The sequence below is a fragment of the Falco naumanni genome, chromosome 7 (assembly GCF_017639655.2).
Source record: "Falco naumanni isolate bFalNau1 chromosome 7, bFalNau1.pat, whole genome shotgun sequence".
Classification (NCBI taxonomy): Eukaryota; Metazoa; Chordata; class Aves; order Falconiformes; family Falconidae; genus Falco; species Falco naumanni.
In genome coordinates, this window is record NC_054060.1 from 48728132 (window position 1) to 48746896 (window position 18765).

An 18765-nucleotide genomic window follows, 5' to 3' on the forward strand; every position below is an offset into this window, starting at 1 on the left:
TTATCAAAGAACTTGTCAAACCTGTACTCTGAGTATGTTCAGCAATAGGGCAGACAGAAATGTTGCAGCCAAACGCCACAGTGAGATTCCTCAGTGGTACAGACACATGGTTAAGAGCTTTTAGCTTTCTTTCACAGAGGATTACATACAGCCTGAAATATTTGGCCAGTTCGATCTGCCTGGTTTGGTCCCTGCCTCTTAATAGGAATGCAAGAAGTGCATTCAGGAGCACTGCGTAAGTTACCCAGAGTAATTCCTGGGGCTAAAGCTGCATCCCACCAGACATCCCGTGTAAACAGGCCATGTGCCAATCTGTGGGATCATGGCTGAATTCACTTTTTTGGCTGCTGAGCCATTTTTTAAGGAGGCAGTGGATGCACCAACTAAACTGATTTTGCAAGGTATCAAACGAAGTTAAGTACTGTAGAGTAACGCTGACTGCAATTATATTCCCTGGTGTCATAATGAACTTCCCTCAGAGACAAGATAACAAAAAGATGTCATAGATCTACCCATCTTCCCCTTTAGCCCACTCCTCCGTAATACAGAAAGACCTCTTTTCCACCCTAAAACAGAAGGTGTCCCTGCAGAGCTGCTCCTTGCACAGGACAAAGACACAACTTCAGCTGTTCCTTTTCTACCGTGCTGAACGTCTCACCACAGGAACTGGCTCAAGTAAAAATAGTTGTGGCCCTTGTGGGTATTTTTTCCCCAGTGGTTCTGCCCTTTATGAGAAACCCAAGTATTAGGTCCTCTATGCCTGGCCTTAACACTCTGTTTCCCTGTGTCCAGCCTTATTCAGTGCTCTGGGATCTCCCTTCACTTCTCACACCAAAACCAGATTTTTAAGTCCTCATGAGACTCCTCCTCAGAGACGTCTAAGCCTCAGATATCTGTAAGCCAACTTTCAGTCCTAAAAGGACTTACTAGGTTAAATAATGTAATTGTTTACTAGAAATAAGGGCTAGGAAATGAACTAATCATGATTCCACAAACATTAAAATAGTTTTGTGTGTCTTTGTGAAGAGGTAAGAGCTCACTTTTTTCACTGTTTTCATCTTGTTTGGGAGGCTTCAGTTTTTTCCTTAGTTTTTTTTCCTCCTGCCACTGACCAGCAATGACTTGTTAGAGGAACCTAAAGCTGGAATTAGGAAAGAGTTTTAAGCATATATGTGAGTGATCAGAAAGGAGCCGGGGCCACCAAGGCCCTGGGGGAACGTGGTGGCTGAACCATCACAGGACCCAGTGGGGCCTGGAGAGCTTTGGTAGCCTCCTCCTGAGCTGCCCAGCAGCCAGGGCACCTGCTGGGCTAGCCCAGAGAGGGCGGCTCACACACTGGGATTGGTAAAAAAGCTTTGGTCCGCTTGTTAGGACTTCTGGTTTCAGACTGCTATGGACTGTCATTGCAGCTATTCTTGTGCCCAGAGGTTTCCACTTGACAGCCTTGGTTTCTTCACCTTTTACAAAAGCTGTGAACATTCTGCCTGTGGTGCCAGAGGTGGAAAACGGGAGCTACTACGAAATACAGGGGTGTGTGGAAACTACTTTGCTGTACAGGTGCCCCTGGTGAGGCGCCTGCAGTGGGGACTGCAGGGGCCTCTGAGGAGAAGTAGGCCTGCCCTGGGCCTGACATGGCTGGTTCCAGCCAGTACCAACGGCCTTGCCACAGGGCACGGCCCCTCAGCCAGGCTGGTGGCACCATGGGAAAAGTGTGTTTAAGAAAGGCCAAAAAATGCTGGACAGGCAGAGAAAGAAAGACAAAAAGCGAGAAACAGCCCTGCAAACACCAAGGCCAGAGAAGAAGGAGGGGGAGGAGGTGCCTCAGGCAGAGCAGGGATTCCCCTATAGCCCAGGGAGAGCCCACAGCAGTGCAGATATCCACACCACAACCCCTGGGGAAGCCCACACTAGAGCAGGTGGATATTTCGTGAGGGACTGCAGCCTGTGGACAGCCCGTGCTGGAGCAGGGTAAAAGTGTGAGGAGGAAGGAGTGGCAGAGAGGAGCTGCAATGGACCGACCACAGCTGCAATTCCCTGTCCCCCTGCACCACTCTGGGCGTGGGAGAGGAGTCAGGAATGAAGGTGTCAAGCTTAGCCTGGCAAAGCGATGTTGGTTTATTTTTCATTTTTGTTTCTCACTACCTAAATCTATCTTCATTGGCAATAGATCGAGTCAAGTTTGTTTTGCCTGTGATGGTAAACTGGTAACTGACTTCCCTGTCTTTATCTTTGCCCTCTGTCCTGCTGAGAAGAGGGGTGTGAGTAAGTGGCTGCGGGGGCGTTTGACCCTTTAGCCCAGGTTAACACACCACAGTTAGCATCTATAGATCATACCGAAATAGTTAAAAAGATGGTGTGTGAGAAGTGGAAACTATATGTTTATTGAATGCTCATTACTGTATTTGCAGTTAGCATCAGTTCCACTGTTGGGAGCCGTGCACAAAGTCAAACAGCAGCTAAGTGCAAAAATGTCCTTCAAGTACCACATTATGTTGACATTTTCTGAGTAGCACTGTGTGCCGTAATGGTTAAGATCTTGGCGTCTACCTCAGGTATTCTTATATTAGCATTCTCAATGGTGGGTTTGTATCAGTGTTAAGAGATTTAGAACAAAAAGATGATCATGGAAGGTGCACAAATGCTACAAAGACTGTTCACAGTTAAAAGTCAATAGGTTGGTAGACAGACAAGCATAACATAGAGAGATGTCTGGATAAAGGAATTCACCCTGTGAAAGGCCACCTGAAGGTGTAATGGATTTTCCACTGCAGCAAACTATTCAAGGTTTCCACTGACTACTGCTCTCAAATTTTTGAGGTTGTTCAACATGCTTAAGAGCTTTACAAACAGCTGTAGGTATTTGTTAAAGCTTTTTGAGATACTTGAGTTTCTACTGCAAAGCAAATGCCTATATTTCAATTTCTCCCCCCTCACAATGTACGTAAATTTTGAAAACTTGCTACAGAAATGAAATTGAGGAAGTCTGATTTAGCACTAGGAAATACTTCCTTTGGACAGCATTGAAAAACTGTGCAAGAAAAATATTAGAAAACATTGAAGTGCACTGCTATGAAATGTGGGCTGAAGACCATATAAAATCAGTAGCATGTGCTAATAGATAAAGCAAAACAAAATATGGCAGAAAGATGAAATCCTAATTAAATGGTCTCCTTTATGTGCATTGAACTTTTCCTCACTATCAACAATGTACCGAAAAAAACATTTCCATTTTGCCCAAATTGCATTTTCTGGCAGAAATGGACTCCGTAAAAAGGTTTTGACTAGCTTGAGTGCATGCATGCCAAGTGATTCCTTTTGTGTTTTGTGGTTTTCATCCACTGTGGAGTGAACTGCCAGTGAGCCTCATTCATTCATCTGCCCCACCATAAAAATGCACGGCTATTTTAAGCGTGTCGTAAAGTGGAACATGTCACTTGGCCAGGCTGCCCGGTCACAGGAGCGTGGGCCAGGAATCCCTCTCTGCACCCACCTCCTGCCCAGAGCCGCCGGTAGGGACAGCACCTCGGGGATGCAGCAGCTCCTGCATGGCATGCCCAAAGGGAGTATGTACAAAGTGCCTCCTTCTGGAGACATCTGTAACTTCAACTCACCCACAGCAACTGGGATGACTCATATAAATAGGTATTCGCATTTCTGTTTCTTCCCCCTTTACAATATCTTTCTTTCCGAGATGAAAATTGCTATCTCAATGCTGAGCCCTGAGCCAATAAACCCATCACAAAAGGGATCAGCTGCCAGAGTCCAGAAAGGGTTAAGGCAGCAGTTGGAGAGGTTTGGGGTGACGTCGTGCTTCTGGACGACTGAGAAGTCTCTTGAAGGTAGTTCCCCTCTGGTGAGGATGGGAGTGAGCTGAGGTCTGAAATCCGAGATCCCTCGCAGCCTGGAGCTGGTGAGGTCCCAGTAAAAGCTGTTTGCCTGCTTTCCCTTTCCCGAGCAGTCACACCACCGCACTGGCCTGGGCAGCATGGAGCGAGCCCCCTGGACACATGTAGGACTCACTCTCCTCCAGCTCCTGCTCATCTCCTGCTTGCCAAGAGGTACTGTAAGTGAGTGTGTGTGTGTTCCCGGCATGGCTGAATTAGTCCCTTTCCTTCAGTGTGGTCAGAGGGGTTTGATCTCATGCACTGTCATGGGAAGTAGAGAGATCTGCAGGGATGTAATAATAGAAAGAAGGGGCTTTGCTTTATTTACCTTTTCTTGCCGGCATGGAGCATGTGTGGGGGGAGGTTTGCCCAGGGATGATTTCCAGGCAAACTTAATAGCCTTAAGGAGAAACAACTGGCTAGATTTATTTGCCAATGGCCATCAAGAAAAGGCTATGCAATCACTTTGCTTACTACTGCTTTATTTTCTTAACACTCAGTGCTAAGGAAATGATGATAAAAAGAGGCATTTAAGTCTCTGAATTGTGAAGCGTAATTTGTTTAGTTTGGCAAGACAGAGACTTTCCTTTCCACCCCAATACCAAAAATGAAGGCAAAGGAGGAAAAAAGTGAAGGAAAAAAGAAAACAAGAGCCACACATTGTTTCCGATCTGAGCTTTAGTTCTTCCAATATTATTCTTTCGAAGGGGAAGCCTTGTTAAAGCAGAATGATCTTTTTTATACTCAAGCCTCACTCCAGTTTCTGCTGAACCAGCATGTATGGTTACTTCTTGATAAGGTTAAGCAAAAAGCATTTACTGTTGAGTATAAATTTGCTGTTGTTATGGTCACGAACGTGGGCTGTTTACACCTGGAGATAGCTGGAGCTACTTGCAGCAGCTAACTGACAGCATCACAGGCTGTTTTCTTGGAAGTTGCAGCCCTAAGGACTGGGAGGTTTGAGGTGCCTTCAGATCACCCACCCTTCAAGCTGCTGCAGACTGTAGCACTTCTGGCAAGGTAAATGCCTCTTACCAAGGGAGCTGTCAGGTACACGGGCACTCTGATTGTGATGGCTATAAATAACTGGTGTCAAGGATGGTTTTCCAGAGCCCACTTTGCAGGGGCCACAGCAGAGGTTCTGCCTCTGCAGTGCTCTTCCCTGCCAGCCCCTTGGGGTCCAGGGTGCAAGTGACAGGGGGTGACCAGGGATGGCTGCCCACCAGGCTGGCCACCAGCACCTGCAGCTGTCCTGGGAAGCTGACCTCACACTAAAGATTCCTATTGGGACATGAGCACAGAGAGCTTCTCCACACCTCTGTCCCACATGCACAGACTTGTTCTGCAGGGGCCTCTCCCTCAGCCACATGACACCTTGCACACTGGCCAGGTGAGGTGACTCCATGGCACATGCCGGAGTGGCACAGAAACAACCCTGCTGGTAGCAGAGCAGGCCTAGGCATGGGCTGTGGCTGTCAAGCAGCTAGGCGGGCAACAAATCTCTCCTGCTGTGGGGTGGCATGTCTCTGTCATGGTAAGAAGCTGGTCCGCAGAGTGAGCTGGCACTGGTCTGCTGGAGGCCCCCTCAGCAGCAATGACAAGGGAAGGCAGGAGGGCAATGGGACACAAGGGCTGCAGGGCCACGAGCTTGGGAGAGAGGATGCTGGTTCCCCTGACACCAGCTCCTCACATGCCAGCAGCAGTGCAAGAAAGGCCTGGGGAGCACACAGAGGAGAGCTGTCTCCCTTGCTCCCTCTCCTTCCTTGCCACACATCCCTTTTCCTGCTGCTGGCAGAGTAGCTGGCGCAGGCACTTGCGCAGCACACAGCTGGTAGCATGAAGAGGGGGCCAGGAGCTCCCCTCCGGCAGTGGCGGGAGGGGCACTCAGAGACAGGGGAGCGATTCAAAAGTGCGGTGGCCTTAGCATGTCAGGGCAGGTTGGAAAATAGCATTTTGCCTCCTCCCCACAGATGTATCCAATTTTTATCCGTGTTTATCACACCCAGTTTCACAGGGCCTGCCTCAAGAGTTGGGAGCAGGAGTCTGGGAGGTCTGGGAATTGATTTCTGGAATAAACTTGAAGTGCAACTGACTCATATTTGTTTAAAAATATATGTGTGTTTGTGTGTGTTTCTGCCTATCTAAACCCTTCCCATCCTCTCTTCCCCTCCCCCTCCAGGCTCTGTCTAGAGAAGTGGAGGCCAGATGTAGTCAGATGCATCCAGATGCATTCAATCTTAGCAAACGGGTTACTTCAGTTCACATGTTTAGGTTCCTAGCATGGACAAAGGGAAAGAGACTTGCTTTTTGTTTTGGAGAAAAGCTGGGGTTACTCACTCTTGACCCTGGGGCCACCACAAGGGTCTCCCCAGAGTCCCTGCAAGTCTGCCCATGCTGAGAATTTGGCTCTCCATCAGTCCAGAGGGAGTCCTCACCACCCCAGGGCTGTGCTCCCTTGGAGGCATGGCTGTCCCTATCCCTCCTGCAGGACCAGGGACATGGTGCAGAGGCAAATGCGGAGGGATGCCATAGGGCAGGGAGGCAAGCTGCCAGCAGGGATAGAGGGCTGGGAGCCTGAGGGCATCTGCAGTCCTTGGTTGGGGCTGAACTACACAACCTGGGAGCAGCTGTAAGGGGTAAAATTTGAGATGTAGGCTCAGGGGTTTTGCTGCTGTCTGTGTGGACTATTTCTATCTGGGCAACATGAACTGCAAGAAAACTGCCAGCATGTTCCAGGTTTCATACCATTACAGCAAGCAAGCACTCAAAACAGGTCCAGCACCACTCCTCCATGTTTCAAATACAAGCGCATTCTCATGTTATGCCGTCACAAATTTCAATACTCCAGCTGCTTCTTCTCCACAGATTCCCAAATATTGTCCCCTATTGCAGAAGTCCTGCTTTGTCCCCCAGACCCCATTAGCAAAGGCTGGCTTCTCTAACCTCATTGATGCTGTCACTAACTTGCAAGTGCTACATTCGTTGCCTGTTACGTTCCTTGTCTTGCAGCACAGCAAAACCAATATCTCTTCCTGATCCCACTAGTATAATTTTCCCGACCGGAATAAGCTCCTTGATCCCACAAAGAAAGCAAGGCCTGAAGCATAATGTGGCACCCTCTGAGTTTTGCCTTACCCTGGTTATTTTATCCTGCCCCAGCAAGGCCAAAATGCTGATAAGATCACAAATGCCAGCTCATAATTATAGAGAAGAAACCAAAGGGGGGGAGAGGTTTTGGGTAGGCTTCTTCAGGTTGCTTTAGATGCTAAAAACATGCTGGCTAGTGGCTTAGATGGCCTGTAATTTAAATCCAACTATGACAAAAAGAAACAGTGAAAGGAAGCTGTGTGGTGTTTTGAGGGCAAGGGGAGGATGCGCGCAGAGGAGAGCGAGGTTTAAACTGGAACTGGATCTGAAATGCAGTGGAGGCATGAACACTTGATGCAGCTCTCTGAGGCTGTGACCAAGCCAGCCTGTCCCTAAAGGGAAAGGAGGGAATATAAGGGTTTGGTACAACAAAACGGGGAAAGAAGGAGCAGAGTTTTGACCTGGAACATATGGAGTATAGCTCTATTTTGCATGTTACAGCTTACCACTAGGGAATAAGAGCTGCTGAAATGTAGGAAGAAAGGGAATGGAAGAAAGCACCCTACTCTAGAGCTACCTGTCAGTCCTCTCCACAGCAGCCGGTACAGCAGGCAAGAGGAGGGGCTGCAGAGCGTGGAGGTTTATTGAAAGAGGAAAACGGTGGGAATGACACTACCATTTGAGCATCACAACTCAGGCAACGTTGGCTAAGGGGTAGTGGGATTACTGAGGCTTTAACGTGTAGGAAGACTGAACTGACAGTCCTGTTTTCAGTTAAGGCTGGAACCAGAAAACCCTAGAGCTATTTGCTTTGATGCTGTTTTTGCATTAACCCACCATTATAGCACGCTTAGATGGGCAAAGTCTAGACCACACAAATACGAAGCACAATTTTTATTTGGCTTTCCTTTCAGTTACACCTAGATACTTGATTTTTATTACAAAGAAAAACAAGGCAGTGTGAAGGGAGACACAAGCTTTGAAAGTCACATGGGAAATCTTGTTAAGGACCCAATGGAGACCTCAAAAATATTTTTTTTTTATTAAACTAACAATTCTTCTCTCCTTGGAGCAAAAGTGTTGGCAGTTTATGATTTGTATGTCATAGTCTAGTTAAGAATAGAAGCTTACAAATGTGAAAAAGGCACTACTGTAGGAGCACAACAAAACAACCTACAGCCCAGCAGGAACAATATCAAGACTATTTCTGAATTTATAGCTACTAAACACTATACGACAACAAAAAACCTGGAATAGAGACCCTCCTATTTAAAAACATTAGGCAGACCCCAACTGAATCAAAGGAGAATGTGCATTAGCCTTTTTTTCTATGTGAAACATGATCTCAGTTGTTAAAAAGGTGGAGCTTAACAGTGGTCTCATCCAGCAGAACACAGTTGCACTTACACTAGACAGATTTTCAATGCATTTCTTAAACAGAATATACTTTCTGTAGTAGTTTAGCCTGCTTTCAACACAATCCTGCATTTGGGACTTAAAAAGAGACAATTGAGTCAATGCACATTTATTAAGTGGACAGATTCAGCTTAGTAGAGTTCCCCCTGTGTTCACCCACTGGCTTTGATTTTTTTTAGTAAAAATTCATTCTTTCCCCACCCCCACCCCACTCCTACTGCTGTGTGAAAGCATACGCTAATGGCCAGGAAAGGATGCTAACTGACTCTGTAGAGGAAGCAGTCTAATTATTCAGCAAAGGTCTGTGAGCTATAAAGTAAGCACACTAAGTAAAACTAAACCAGGGATCATTTTAGTTCCTCTTTTGATTAGCCCAGCTGCTAAAAAGAGTAAGTACATAATTTCTAAAGTGAAGCAAGTGTTTTTAGAGACAGCATTATCCTTGCCATACTCTTAACACATTAGGAAAACAGGCATCGTTTGCATAATAGGTTATCTGAGGCAAAAAGAGGTTAAGAATAGAGACCTGCACTTTCTTTCATTATTAATGGTTTGGGGAAAACAGCATTTTCCAAGAGCTCCAGTAAAAGTTTCATAAAGGGATCATCTCTCTTCCCTTCCAAGGTCTATTCCTCTTGGCCTTGCTGAAATCAAATTCAGGCAACATGTTTCTCATTTCCAGCTGATGTATTCTAGATCATCAAATCTCAACACAGAGCTCTCTGTTGTTAACATCCACAAACATGATACCTATGGGGTGGGACCCAGCTTGCAGATCTCTGCAATGACAGCACAGCTGAGTAAGAAAGGAGCAGGATAAAACCGTAACAGAAATGGGACAGATCTAAAGAAAATGTTAGTTGTTACTAGGTTTCACCTGTGATGGAGCTATTTTTTTCTTTAAATGAGAAAGCTTCACTTAAGAATTATTATATAGCCAAACATTCCTTAATAAAAGCCTGAAGAAATTGCTCCTTTAAACTCAAATGCTTGTTTCTTCTGCAGAAGGCAGGAATTGTTTTGGAGTATCACACTGAATAATTAAAATGCAATCAAATAAAATGGGGCATATTCTTATCTGTGGAACATGAACTGGTTGAACAATGACTTTGAAATAGTCATCCTCTATGGACTCTAATTTTAGAGACGTATCTGTTCATATCCTCTCTTATTTACAATGCACTGTTAATTTGTATGACATTTTTCAAAATAATTTGAAATAATACCTCTTTGAGTCTAACTAGTGTTTTACCAATGTGCTGATGGATAAATTGATGCATGGAAAGAGAACTCATCTTTTCAGGATAACAGAATGGACTTGTAGGATGGGAAGTTCCATCAGTTTTGACCAAGATATGGATTTCCTTATAAAGCACTTCCATCTTTCAGGAGTTCTGATAAATACATATATCTAGTAGGTCCTAAGATGCTCTCTCTTTTGTAGGACTGTAGAGCACATTTAGGTTGTAAACTTTTCATCCCCCCCCCCCCCCCCCCAAGAGATAGATGGAAACGGCAAACTCATTTTCTGCTGGATCTGTCCTCTGATCCCTCCACATAGCAACTAACATCATCCCAAAGATAGTGTATGGGAATGGGAAGTCAGGGACAAAAGGGAGGAAAGTGTCCCATCTCAGCAGCAGCATGGGCTTATATCAGCTTAAAGTGACTGCAGCCTGAAAAAAGTCATTCTTCCAAAGAAGTGGAAGCCACAGGATTTAATTGGTGTAATTTTGTTTGCTCCAATTCACCTTAGTTCTTAGCTATATAATTTTCCTATTCTCAGACCTTTGGAACAGAAATCCCCTTTCTATCTAGCAAGGTATCTACGACTGAAAAATTCACCATGGCAAAAAAGACGTGTGCTGAAGCTGAAGTTTTACTATGATGAGCTGCCTGACCCAGTCCTGAGGCAGCAATGTACTTGTGAAACTGTTCCCAAATCACCAAAGCTTTAAGCCTGACCTAGTAAGATAAACCAGAATTGAAGTTGGGTTACTGGAATATTCCTAGGTGCAAACTGCAGTTGGTTAGAAGCCCACTAACATGTGGATCACACTTTTTTTCCACACCCTCAAACCCTTGCTCAGAGGTTCCCCATAAATAACCTCGCTGAAGATGAAAGCTAATAACTCACTACATTCTCCACCACGGTTTTACATTTCATCCATACCCCCATCCCAAAGGAGTCTCTCTTCCTCTTTACTTATTTCTTTTTTCTTTATATGGCTGAGGAACCTTTTGCTATTATTTTAATTTCCTTTGCAAGGTCAAATTCAGCTTGGCTTTTGGCAGTTATTCCTTTGTCCCAGAGCTCTAAGACATAGCTTGCTTTGATGATCAGACTTTTTTCCATCCCTGATAGGTCTCTGCTCTTCCCTTGAATGAGAGATTTGACTGGGCTCATTGTATATCCCACAGGATTCATCAGTATCCTTTCCAGCAGACCTTGTATTGAATAGAACTAGTGCTTTAAGATGGTGTTATCCTTACAGCTATTTTTTATTACTTGGGCATCCTCTTTGAACTCACTGGCACAAGAATAAGTAGCATATCCAACCTTCAGGGTGAATACTAATGGAGCCTTCACTTATCTTCCGAGCAGACTTCTGGCTTTTCAGAATAGTGCAGTAAAAACTACCCTTTTGGAAGGTTGCATTTCCACTCAATTTCAATATTTCTGTCAAACCTCCATCACAACCCTTCCCAAGTACTAATAAAAGAATTTCTTATGTTTTTTTTTATCACCTCATTTTCCAAAGTCCTGCAGTTTGGAACAGGATAGTATTCGAGGTTTAGCGAGGACAGAGGTGGCTGAGTTATATGTGTGCCCAGGCCATGAGTGTGATAGGAAAACCAGACACACTTGTGCCAGGGAGATGATGACTACATCGCTAACTGTTCAAGCTCCTCTGCTGCACATCAGGCTTCCCAAATGCATCTTGCCCAAGGAAATCAGCATGCTTTGGAAAGCTGAAGCAAAAGTAAGAAGCAAAAATGGGAATTCTGGGCCTGAAAATGTGAGAGATGTGGGTAAGCCTGGCACATCAAATCAGAGCTGGATTTGCTGCAACTTCATAAAGGAACTGAATGACAGTAGAAGCTTGAAAGTCCAGCAGGTTAGAACTATTTACCCTTCAAGCTACTGCAGCACCAGGAGAAACCTACTTCCACTCCTTCCCTTCACTGGCTCCTGTGGGTTCATGGCAGGAGGCAAACAGAGACATACAGAGGCAGACACGCAAGCACCACTTTTAAAAAGGCAAACACTGAGCCAAGCCAAAATCAAGAGTGAAGGCTGAAGTTTTGCCTTTGCAGTCTTGACGATCTGTGGAGAAACTAAGGTCCTGTTACTGACCTGTTACTGGAAGTCAGTAAGCATTAAACTACTCAGCAAATTGGCTGTATGTTTCATTTGTTGCCAGCTCTTCTGTAGGTGCTCTTCATCTGCTTTTCAGCAGCTCAGCTCCCAGTGCTGGCTCAGAGCAGGATCAGGCAGCCCACCCCTCCACATGGTCCTGCTGCATCTTCTGCTTGCTGTGGCTCATGACACACATACAGGGTTTCAAGGAGGAAGCTCAGGACCCAGCTGTTAGTGGGGTAGTCTCCAGAGAGAGGAGCCTTTTGCTCCTCCAAAGCCCTGGCTCAGCACTGGAGAGCAGGGAAAATGGCAGCATCACTGTGATGAACTGCTGTTGCTGTTACCAAGGCCTCAGACTGACAGGGAGGACATTGGGAACATCCCCTTCTACCGCTGTCTTACAAAATTGACCACTGACAGCCTTTAAGTTCTGAAATATGCTATATGGACTAGCCAGTCTTGCTAGGTGCAGATGCCAATGAAAAGCGTCTTGCTAGGTGCAGATGTCAATACAAGGCTCCATTTCAAATCTGGAAACACATGAGGATTACCAGCCACCTTGTGTATGCCTCAGGGCTGCTCATCTCCCACCTCACTTGTCCCCCAGGCTGGACTCCAAGCATCAGGCAAAATATTGTGTTGTGCTCTGCCAGGCTCCCGAGCCAAGCAGGTCTTCCCTCTGGCACCTTCCCCAGAGGTTCACGTGCTGTCCCAACACAGCCATTTCTTGCTTGTTTTCCACAGCCTTGAGCTGCTTCCCTATGTGCTGTTTATGTTTGGATTTAATGGGTTTTTCTTCCATCATTAAAATCCCATAAATTAATCCACTGTTTACTTGCCTGTCCAGAGAGTTGTTTGTTCTTTTCAGCTAAATATTTTGCATGGGTTGTCAAGCAGCTTCTTCCTGCTTCTCCCAAAATCAGGTCAAGCCACTTTCTGGACTGTGTTTGATGCTGGGAGATGCAGCCACTGCCTGCAAGCCAGAATGCCTGCTTTGGAAGATTATCAAAGGCAGGCCCACAAAGCACCCCACAATTATCTCTGCCACCGCTGGCCAAGGCCTGGCTTCCAGTATTTTACTCAGTTAATAAATCTCCCCCTGCTCTTCTCTGCCTCATTTTCTTCTGTTTTGGGGTAACAATGGCCTTGTGTGGGTGTGGGGAGCTGCCGGTGGTTACCATTCCCCAAACACACAAGAGGGAGTGGGGTTATGCCTCTTCCTCCCTGGAGCCCAGGCTGAGCTCAGCAACACAACCAACCCAACATTCATTACACACACTAGCGGGTCTGTGCAGCTCCCTCTGAAATATATGAGGGAAAGGTTTCCTTTGCCTTTTGTTCAGTAGCCTGGAGATACTTATGCAAAACAAAACAGATCCTACTGTTATTAAAAAGGTGCATAAAGTCTTCACACAAATTTATTTAAAGAATAGCTTCTACAAAACTGGATTTCATTATTTCTGTGAAGAAAATCCTAGAAATGATCACTTATAAAAAATCTCAGATCCATAAATGTCCTTGTCAAGGCTATATATGTTGCCCAAACTGCAGTACCTGACAAGCTGAAAAGGAATTAAATTATCAGTAAATCAAGAGTCTATTTTCATTGTCCCAACTGAGACAAGGGCAAGAAGTGAGCAAATAGTTTTTTCTAGGTGGCAGCAAATTTATTTTTACAATTCTTTAAGGGTCAAGATCTGCTGCTCCCATCTTAACACTAAATACTACTTTAAACTCTATTTATGCTACAAATACACCCATTTGGTTCACCAAGAGTAAGTGTGGCATCTGCTTTTTGGCCCTGTTGTGTACACAAGCTCTACATAAAAAAAAAAAATATGCATATGCACACTCTCTACACACATACAAACACGTGTAATATTTTCTGGAAGCACACAGTAATTTAGGTTGAAAGGGGCTTTTGGAGGTCATCTGATCCAGCCCCTCTCTCAGGGAAGTGCTAAATCAGAAGTTACGTTGTGTTGCTTGCAGCCTTATCTTGGCCAGGTTTTGAATTCCTGCAAGGATGGAGACATGACAGCCAGCTGAACATGGGCCAGCAGTGTGCCCAGGTGGCCAAGAACCCAACAGCATCCTGGCTTGTGTCCAAAGCAGTGTGGCCAGCAGGACTAGGGAAGTGGTTGTCCCCCTGTACTGGGCACTGGTGGGGCTGCACCTCAAATACCGTGTTCAGGTTTGAGCCCCTCACTGCAAGAGGGACCTTGAGGTGCTGGAGCGTGTCCAGAGAAGGGCAACGAATCTGGTGAAGTGTCTGGAGCACGAGTCTTATGAGGAGCAGCTGAGGAAACTGGAGTTGTTCAGCCGAGAGAAGAGGAGTCTCAGGGGGGACCTTACCAGCTACCTGAAAGGAGGCTGTAGGCAGGCGGGGGCAGGTCTCCTCTCCCAGATAACAAGGGACAGGACAAGAAGAAATGGCCTCCAGTTGCACCAGAGGAGCTTTACATTGGGTGTTAGGAAATATTTCTTCACCAAAAGCATGGTCAGGCATTGGAACAGGCTGCCCAGGGAGGTGGTGGAATCACCATCCCTGGAGGTGTTTAAAGAACACATAGATGTGGTGCTTAGGGACATGGTTTAGGGATGTACTTGACAGTCCTGGGTTAATGGTTGGATTAGATGGTCTTAAAGGTCTTTTCCAACCTAAATGATTCTATGATTCTATGCCATAGTCACCCCAGTGCAACTTTGCCTGTGAACATCTGGAACATTTTACAGACAGCAGTTTCTCTTGGGCATTTTACAGCTGCAACCCAAATATAGCCATTTTATTAATAAGCTTTATTAATAAGCTTTAGTATCTTGAGAGAAATCAGGTTTGTAGTTTGAGCTGGGAAACAGGAGAATCTGAAGGAAGCTTTGCAAAAGCTCCTGAGTGTTAGGTAGTTATTTATTTCTTAGACTTTGGGGAGTCCTTCTTAAACAAGAAGTGAGACTGACCCCCATACACCACAGATACAGCTATTTTCAGTCATGTATGGTGAGATGTATCAAAGTGAGTGCCAGTTCTGATAAGATAATTAGACACATGCAATCAATTTGCTCTGGAATCAGAATCAGATACAGTTCACAGATAAATGGCTTCATTAAAAGAGAATAATAGCCATAGGTTAAGAAGACCCAGCTTGCCCAGGTTGATTGACTGCTGTTCTGGGAATTAGAAGGCATAAGTTTAATTCCTGTCTCTGCTATTGTTTTTCTCTGGGACCTTGAGCAAAGTCACTTTACCTCCCTTGTGCTTCATTTTTCCATCTGGAAAAAGGACTTTGTAAAGCATGTTGAGTTCTACAGGCAAAAGGCTTTATAACTGCTAAACACTAAGGTTATTTTGATACAAGAATTTGTAATTGGAATAAAAAAATACTGAACCTTATTGAATGACAAAAGCAGATTTCTTTTTCTTTTTGGAATTATTAAGGGGGTGGGGAGGGAGAGTAGAAAGGTTTCAGCACAAAACAAACAGGAGCCTGGTTTCCAAACTGAGTGGTGGTAGACTCTCCCCAGTTGGTACACCAGGCACAAGGGAAATAGTCAGTTCTGAGGAGCACAAAGGGCTGAATTTCATTTCCCAGCCAAAGGGAAAAAAAAAAAGAAGAAACAGTTTGGTGGTCCCTTTTTAATAGAGCCAGTAAATATCATCAGGGGAAACGATAATCTTCCAGGAACCAGGCTTCATGAGGCCATGGAGAATCAACCGAGACAGAGCAGCAAGGTTCAGTGGCAGGGAGCTCCAGCAGACATGGTAATTAGGTTATGAGGCACAATGAAACAACAGACAGCACTGTGAGAAGACAGGTACAGGCATGAACAGGGGTGCTGCATCTTAGAGATGTATGGCTTGTTGCAATGACAAGGCAGCCCTGTTACTGAGTTGAAAACAAAAGGAAAAAGGATGGTACCTAACCACAATGAAAAAAGAAGAAAGAAAAAAGGGGATGAGAGAGGGAAGAAGAAAGAGAGTCTCATGATTCCTTCAAGTTTCATCTTTCTAGTCTACTCTCTCTCTCTTTACCATCAAACTCCATGAAAGCAGTCATCAGGTCTGTCAGCTGGTTAGAAGACACACTGACAGCACAGTGCACTCAATTAGATTTCAATTTGTAGAATTAAGATGGCACACTGGTGGAGCAAGATGGGATCTGCAATTACTGTGGCAGTCCAGAGTCACAGTCTGAGGTCTAAAAGGGCACTTCCAACACAGCTTAAATATCATCATATGAGGTTATGCTAAATATTAAAAATATATTAATAATGTTTACATATTAGAAATCCCATACAAAATGAACCTTTAAAAATAATGAAAAATCTTGTTTCCTTTGGCAGTGAAGCCAAGTGTAACACCGTGTGCTTCTGAGTGAAAGGAGGGAGTGAAACTGGCTAAAATCCAGCCTCAAAATTGGCCTTTCCTGGTGGACACCCTAGTCTTCAAGAGCAGCAAATTCACAAGTGGAAATACCACAAAAACATGCTACTATAGTTTAAATAATCTATACTATATATAAGGTCGTAAATCAGTCCTGCAATCTGAAGAAGTCTTTCTCATGTCACATCATCCTCTGTATTTTTTTAAAAACTGGTTTTCTTACCACAGAAGTGGGAAGGCCTCGCAGAGAAAAAGACTGAAGCAAACATATTTCTTCCCTCTGGTCTGTTTGCCTCCTCTGGCTGGCACTGGAAAACTGTCCATGTGTTCTTTAGACACCCAAACCGAGCTGATGTTTCAGCCGCATGTTACCACATAGTTTGGGATTTACTGGGCCAAAGAACTTTGGCCAGCCTCATGCCATACATGATCTGACAAATGGCTGAATAAGAGATCCTGTCAGTCCTTGGCAGATAACGGATTATTTCCATGTGTGTCCTTCTCTGTTCCCTGCTTGCAGAGTACACAGTGATCAATGAAAACTGCCCAGGCGCCGAGTGGAATATCATGTGTCGGGAGTGCTGTGAATACGACCAGATCGAGTGCGTCTGCCCGGGACGGAAAGAAAAAGTGGGCTACACCATTCCCTGCTGCAGGAACGAGGAGAATGAGTGTGACTCCTGCTTAATCCACCCCGGTATGTTTAGGGTCACACTGCGTTTACACCAGATCTTTGTCCAAGGCTTTAGCATGTCATGGTAGCTGCTGGGCAGGGCAGTGGAAAGGGCAGGTACATCTCACTGGGGCATGGAATTGCCCTGCATCTCATCTGGAACTCCCTCTGCCCCTCTGCTGACAGCAGCAAGACACTTGGCAAGGTGCCTCCACAGCAAGTAGCAGTGCTGCCAGAAAAAAACCTACAGCACTGTTGTAGTCAGGGTGTCTTGGGCAGTCTTGGGAGCTACCAAAGGATGATGTTGCAGCTGGCTTCACAACAGGAGTGTTTTGTAGGTGCTCTGGGATGATTTACGTCCCCAAAGCAAGAAAGGAGAGACAAATTGGTAATTCAGTTAGCAAGGAGGAAAGGACAAAGTGAAAGGTGAGAGCAAGAAGAGACAGGACCAGGTTAGAAGACATCACAATCCCTTGGGCTGGGCCTGAGCAGCACCAGCATCCACATTCAGACTCCTGAGAGAGGCATTTACAGTTGGAGCAATGAGATTTAGAGGTTTGGGCAAATCAGACAGGGGGTTTGGTTCCAAATCTCAGAGTCTGAGCTGCCTAGGGCTTGGAGTGGAGGTTGGGTACGGTTCACAGCGCGGAAGCTGCCAACACTGCACCAGTCACTAATGTAATTGACATTTTTTGTGGAAAACAGAGAGACACTGTTCCTCTCCGCGCAGGAGAATGCACCTTGACCTTCCTCTAATGCAGTGGCTCTTCTTTCAGGCTGTACCATTTTTGAGAACTGCAAGTCCTGCCGCAATGGCTCCTGGGGAGGGACACTTGACGACTTCTACATCAAGGGGACGTACTGTGCAGAGTGCAGAGCTGGCTGGTATGGAGGGGACTGCATGAGTAAGTGTCCTACATGGCAGGGTGGCATGTCAGGGGCAGGGGGTGGTGGGATGGAGCCAAAGCCATGCTGTGCCTTTCCAGCTATTCCTGCGCATGACTCTGGCAAAGGGCACAGGCAAGAGAGGGGAAACACAATCAGGCAATAAGCAGATCTACAGTGGTGAAAACTTCTCTCTCAGTGCTCATTTGCTAGGGACTGGCCTGGGCCACAAGTCACAGGAGGTTACAACCCTACTAAACTTGTGGTTTGTTTTGGTTTATTTTAAAACTTTAACTACTGTGACTCTGGAAATCTTCTGTTCTCTGCATTTCTTGGACATACTTCAGCATAACTTGTTCCCCAGAGGCCTTCAGCAAAGCATAAACATTTACAAGGGCAACCACTATATCAAGGAGCTTCTCCTTTGTCCTCCTTCAACCCCTGGGCTGCAGAACCAGCCCTGAGGAAGCCCCAGTGCTCCCTCCCTCCTTTGCACAGCTCCAAAACGCTCCAAGGCAGCTCTGGAAAATTATCTTGCAACTGCTAACAGCGCTGTGATGGACCAAGAGTGTTTCAGGCTCTGATAGCGATATCTGAAGGTTTTGTTCCTGACTGTGTATAAAAGCTCCTGCTTGTTGAACTTTGCTAAGCTGTTGGTCCCAATGCTATCTTTCAATAAGGAAATCCATGAACTAATTGGATACAGTTTAAGACTTTGTTTCCTTTACCAGTTTCTCACTGGTGAAGAATTTCAATTTTTCTTGACTGTCTGTTTACGTTTCACTTCTTTTCCTACTCTGTTCTGCCCATTATTCTAGACACCTTAGTCTTGTCTCCTCTTATTTATTGATTTTAAAGCAACCACTGAACCTGCTTTCCCAACACATCCCATGACTATTCTGGAGGTGAAAGCAAACAAAATCAAACCATTGCTTCAAAGAGCAGAACATGGGAAACTGACATGCCTCGGTAACACAGCTAACTCAACCTTGGTGCTTCAGAGGTTGATAAACTGAGTCCCTTGCAGTTTATGGTGTGGTTTCTGATAGCACTTTTGCTCTGGGTCGATGCTAGAGCT

The 18765-nt window shown here is 45.4% G+C and overlaps 1 protein-coding gene across 2 annotated transcripts in view; it reads left to right on the forward strand.

The window, feature by feature from the left end:
* Positions 1-3859: 3859 nt before the first annotated feature.
* The window catches only part of PAMR1 (peptidase domain containing associated with muscle regeneration 1), a 59403-nt gene continuing 44497 nt past the window's right edge, over positions 3860-18765 (forward strand). For both annotated transcript variants that reach the window (XM_040601838.1, XM_040601839.1), the window contains exons 1-3: positions 3860-4058; positions 16650-16826; positions 17579-17707. In XM_040601838.1, coding sequence (XP_040457772.1) covers positions 3986-4058; positions 16650-16826; positions 17579-17707 — 379 coding nt within the window. In that variant the 5' untranslated portion in view covers positions 3860-3985. The remainder of the gene's footprint in view (positions 4059-16649; positions 16827-17578; positions 17708-18765) is intronic.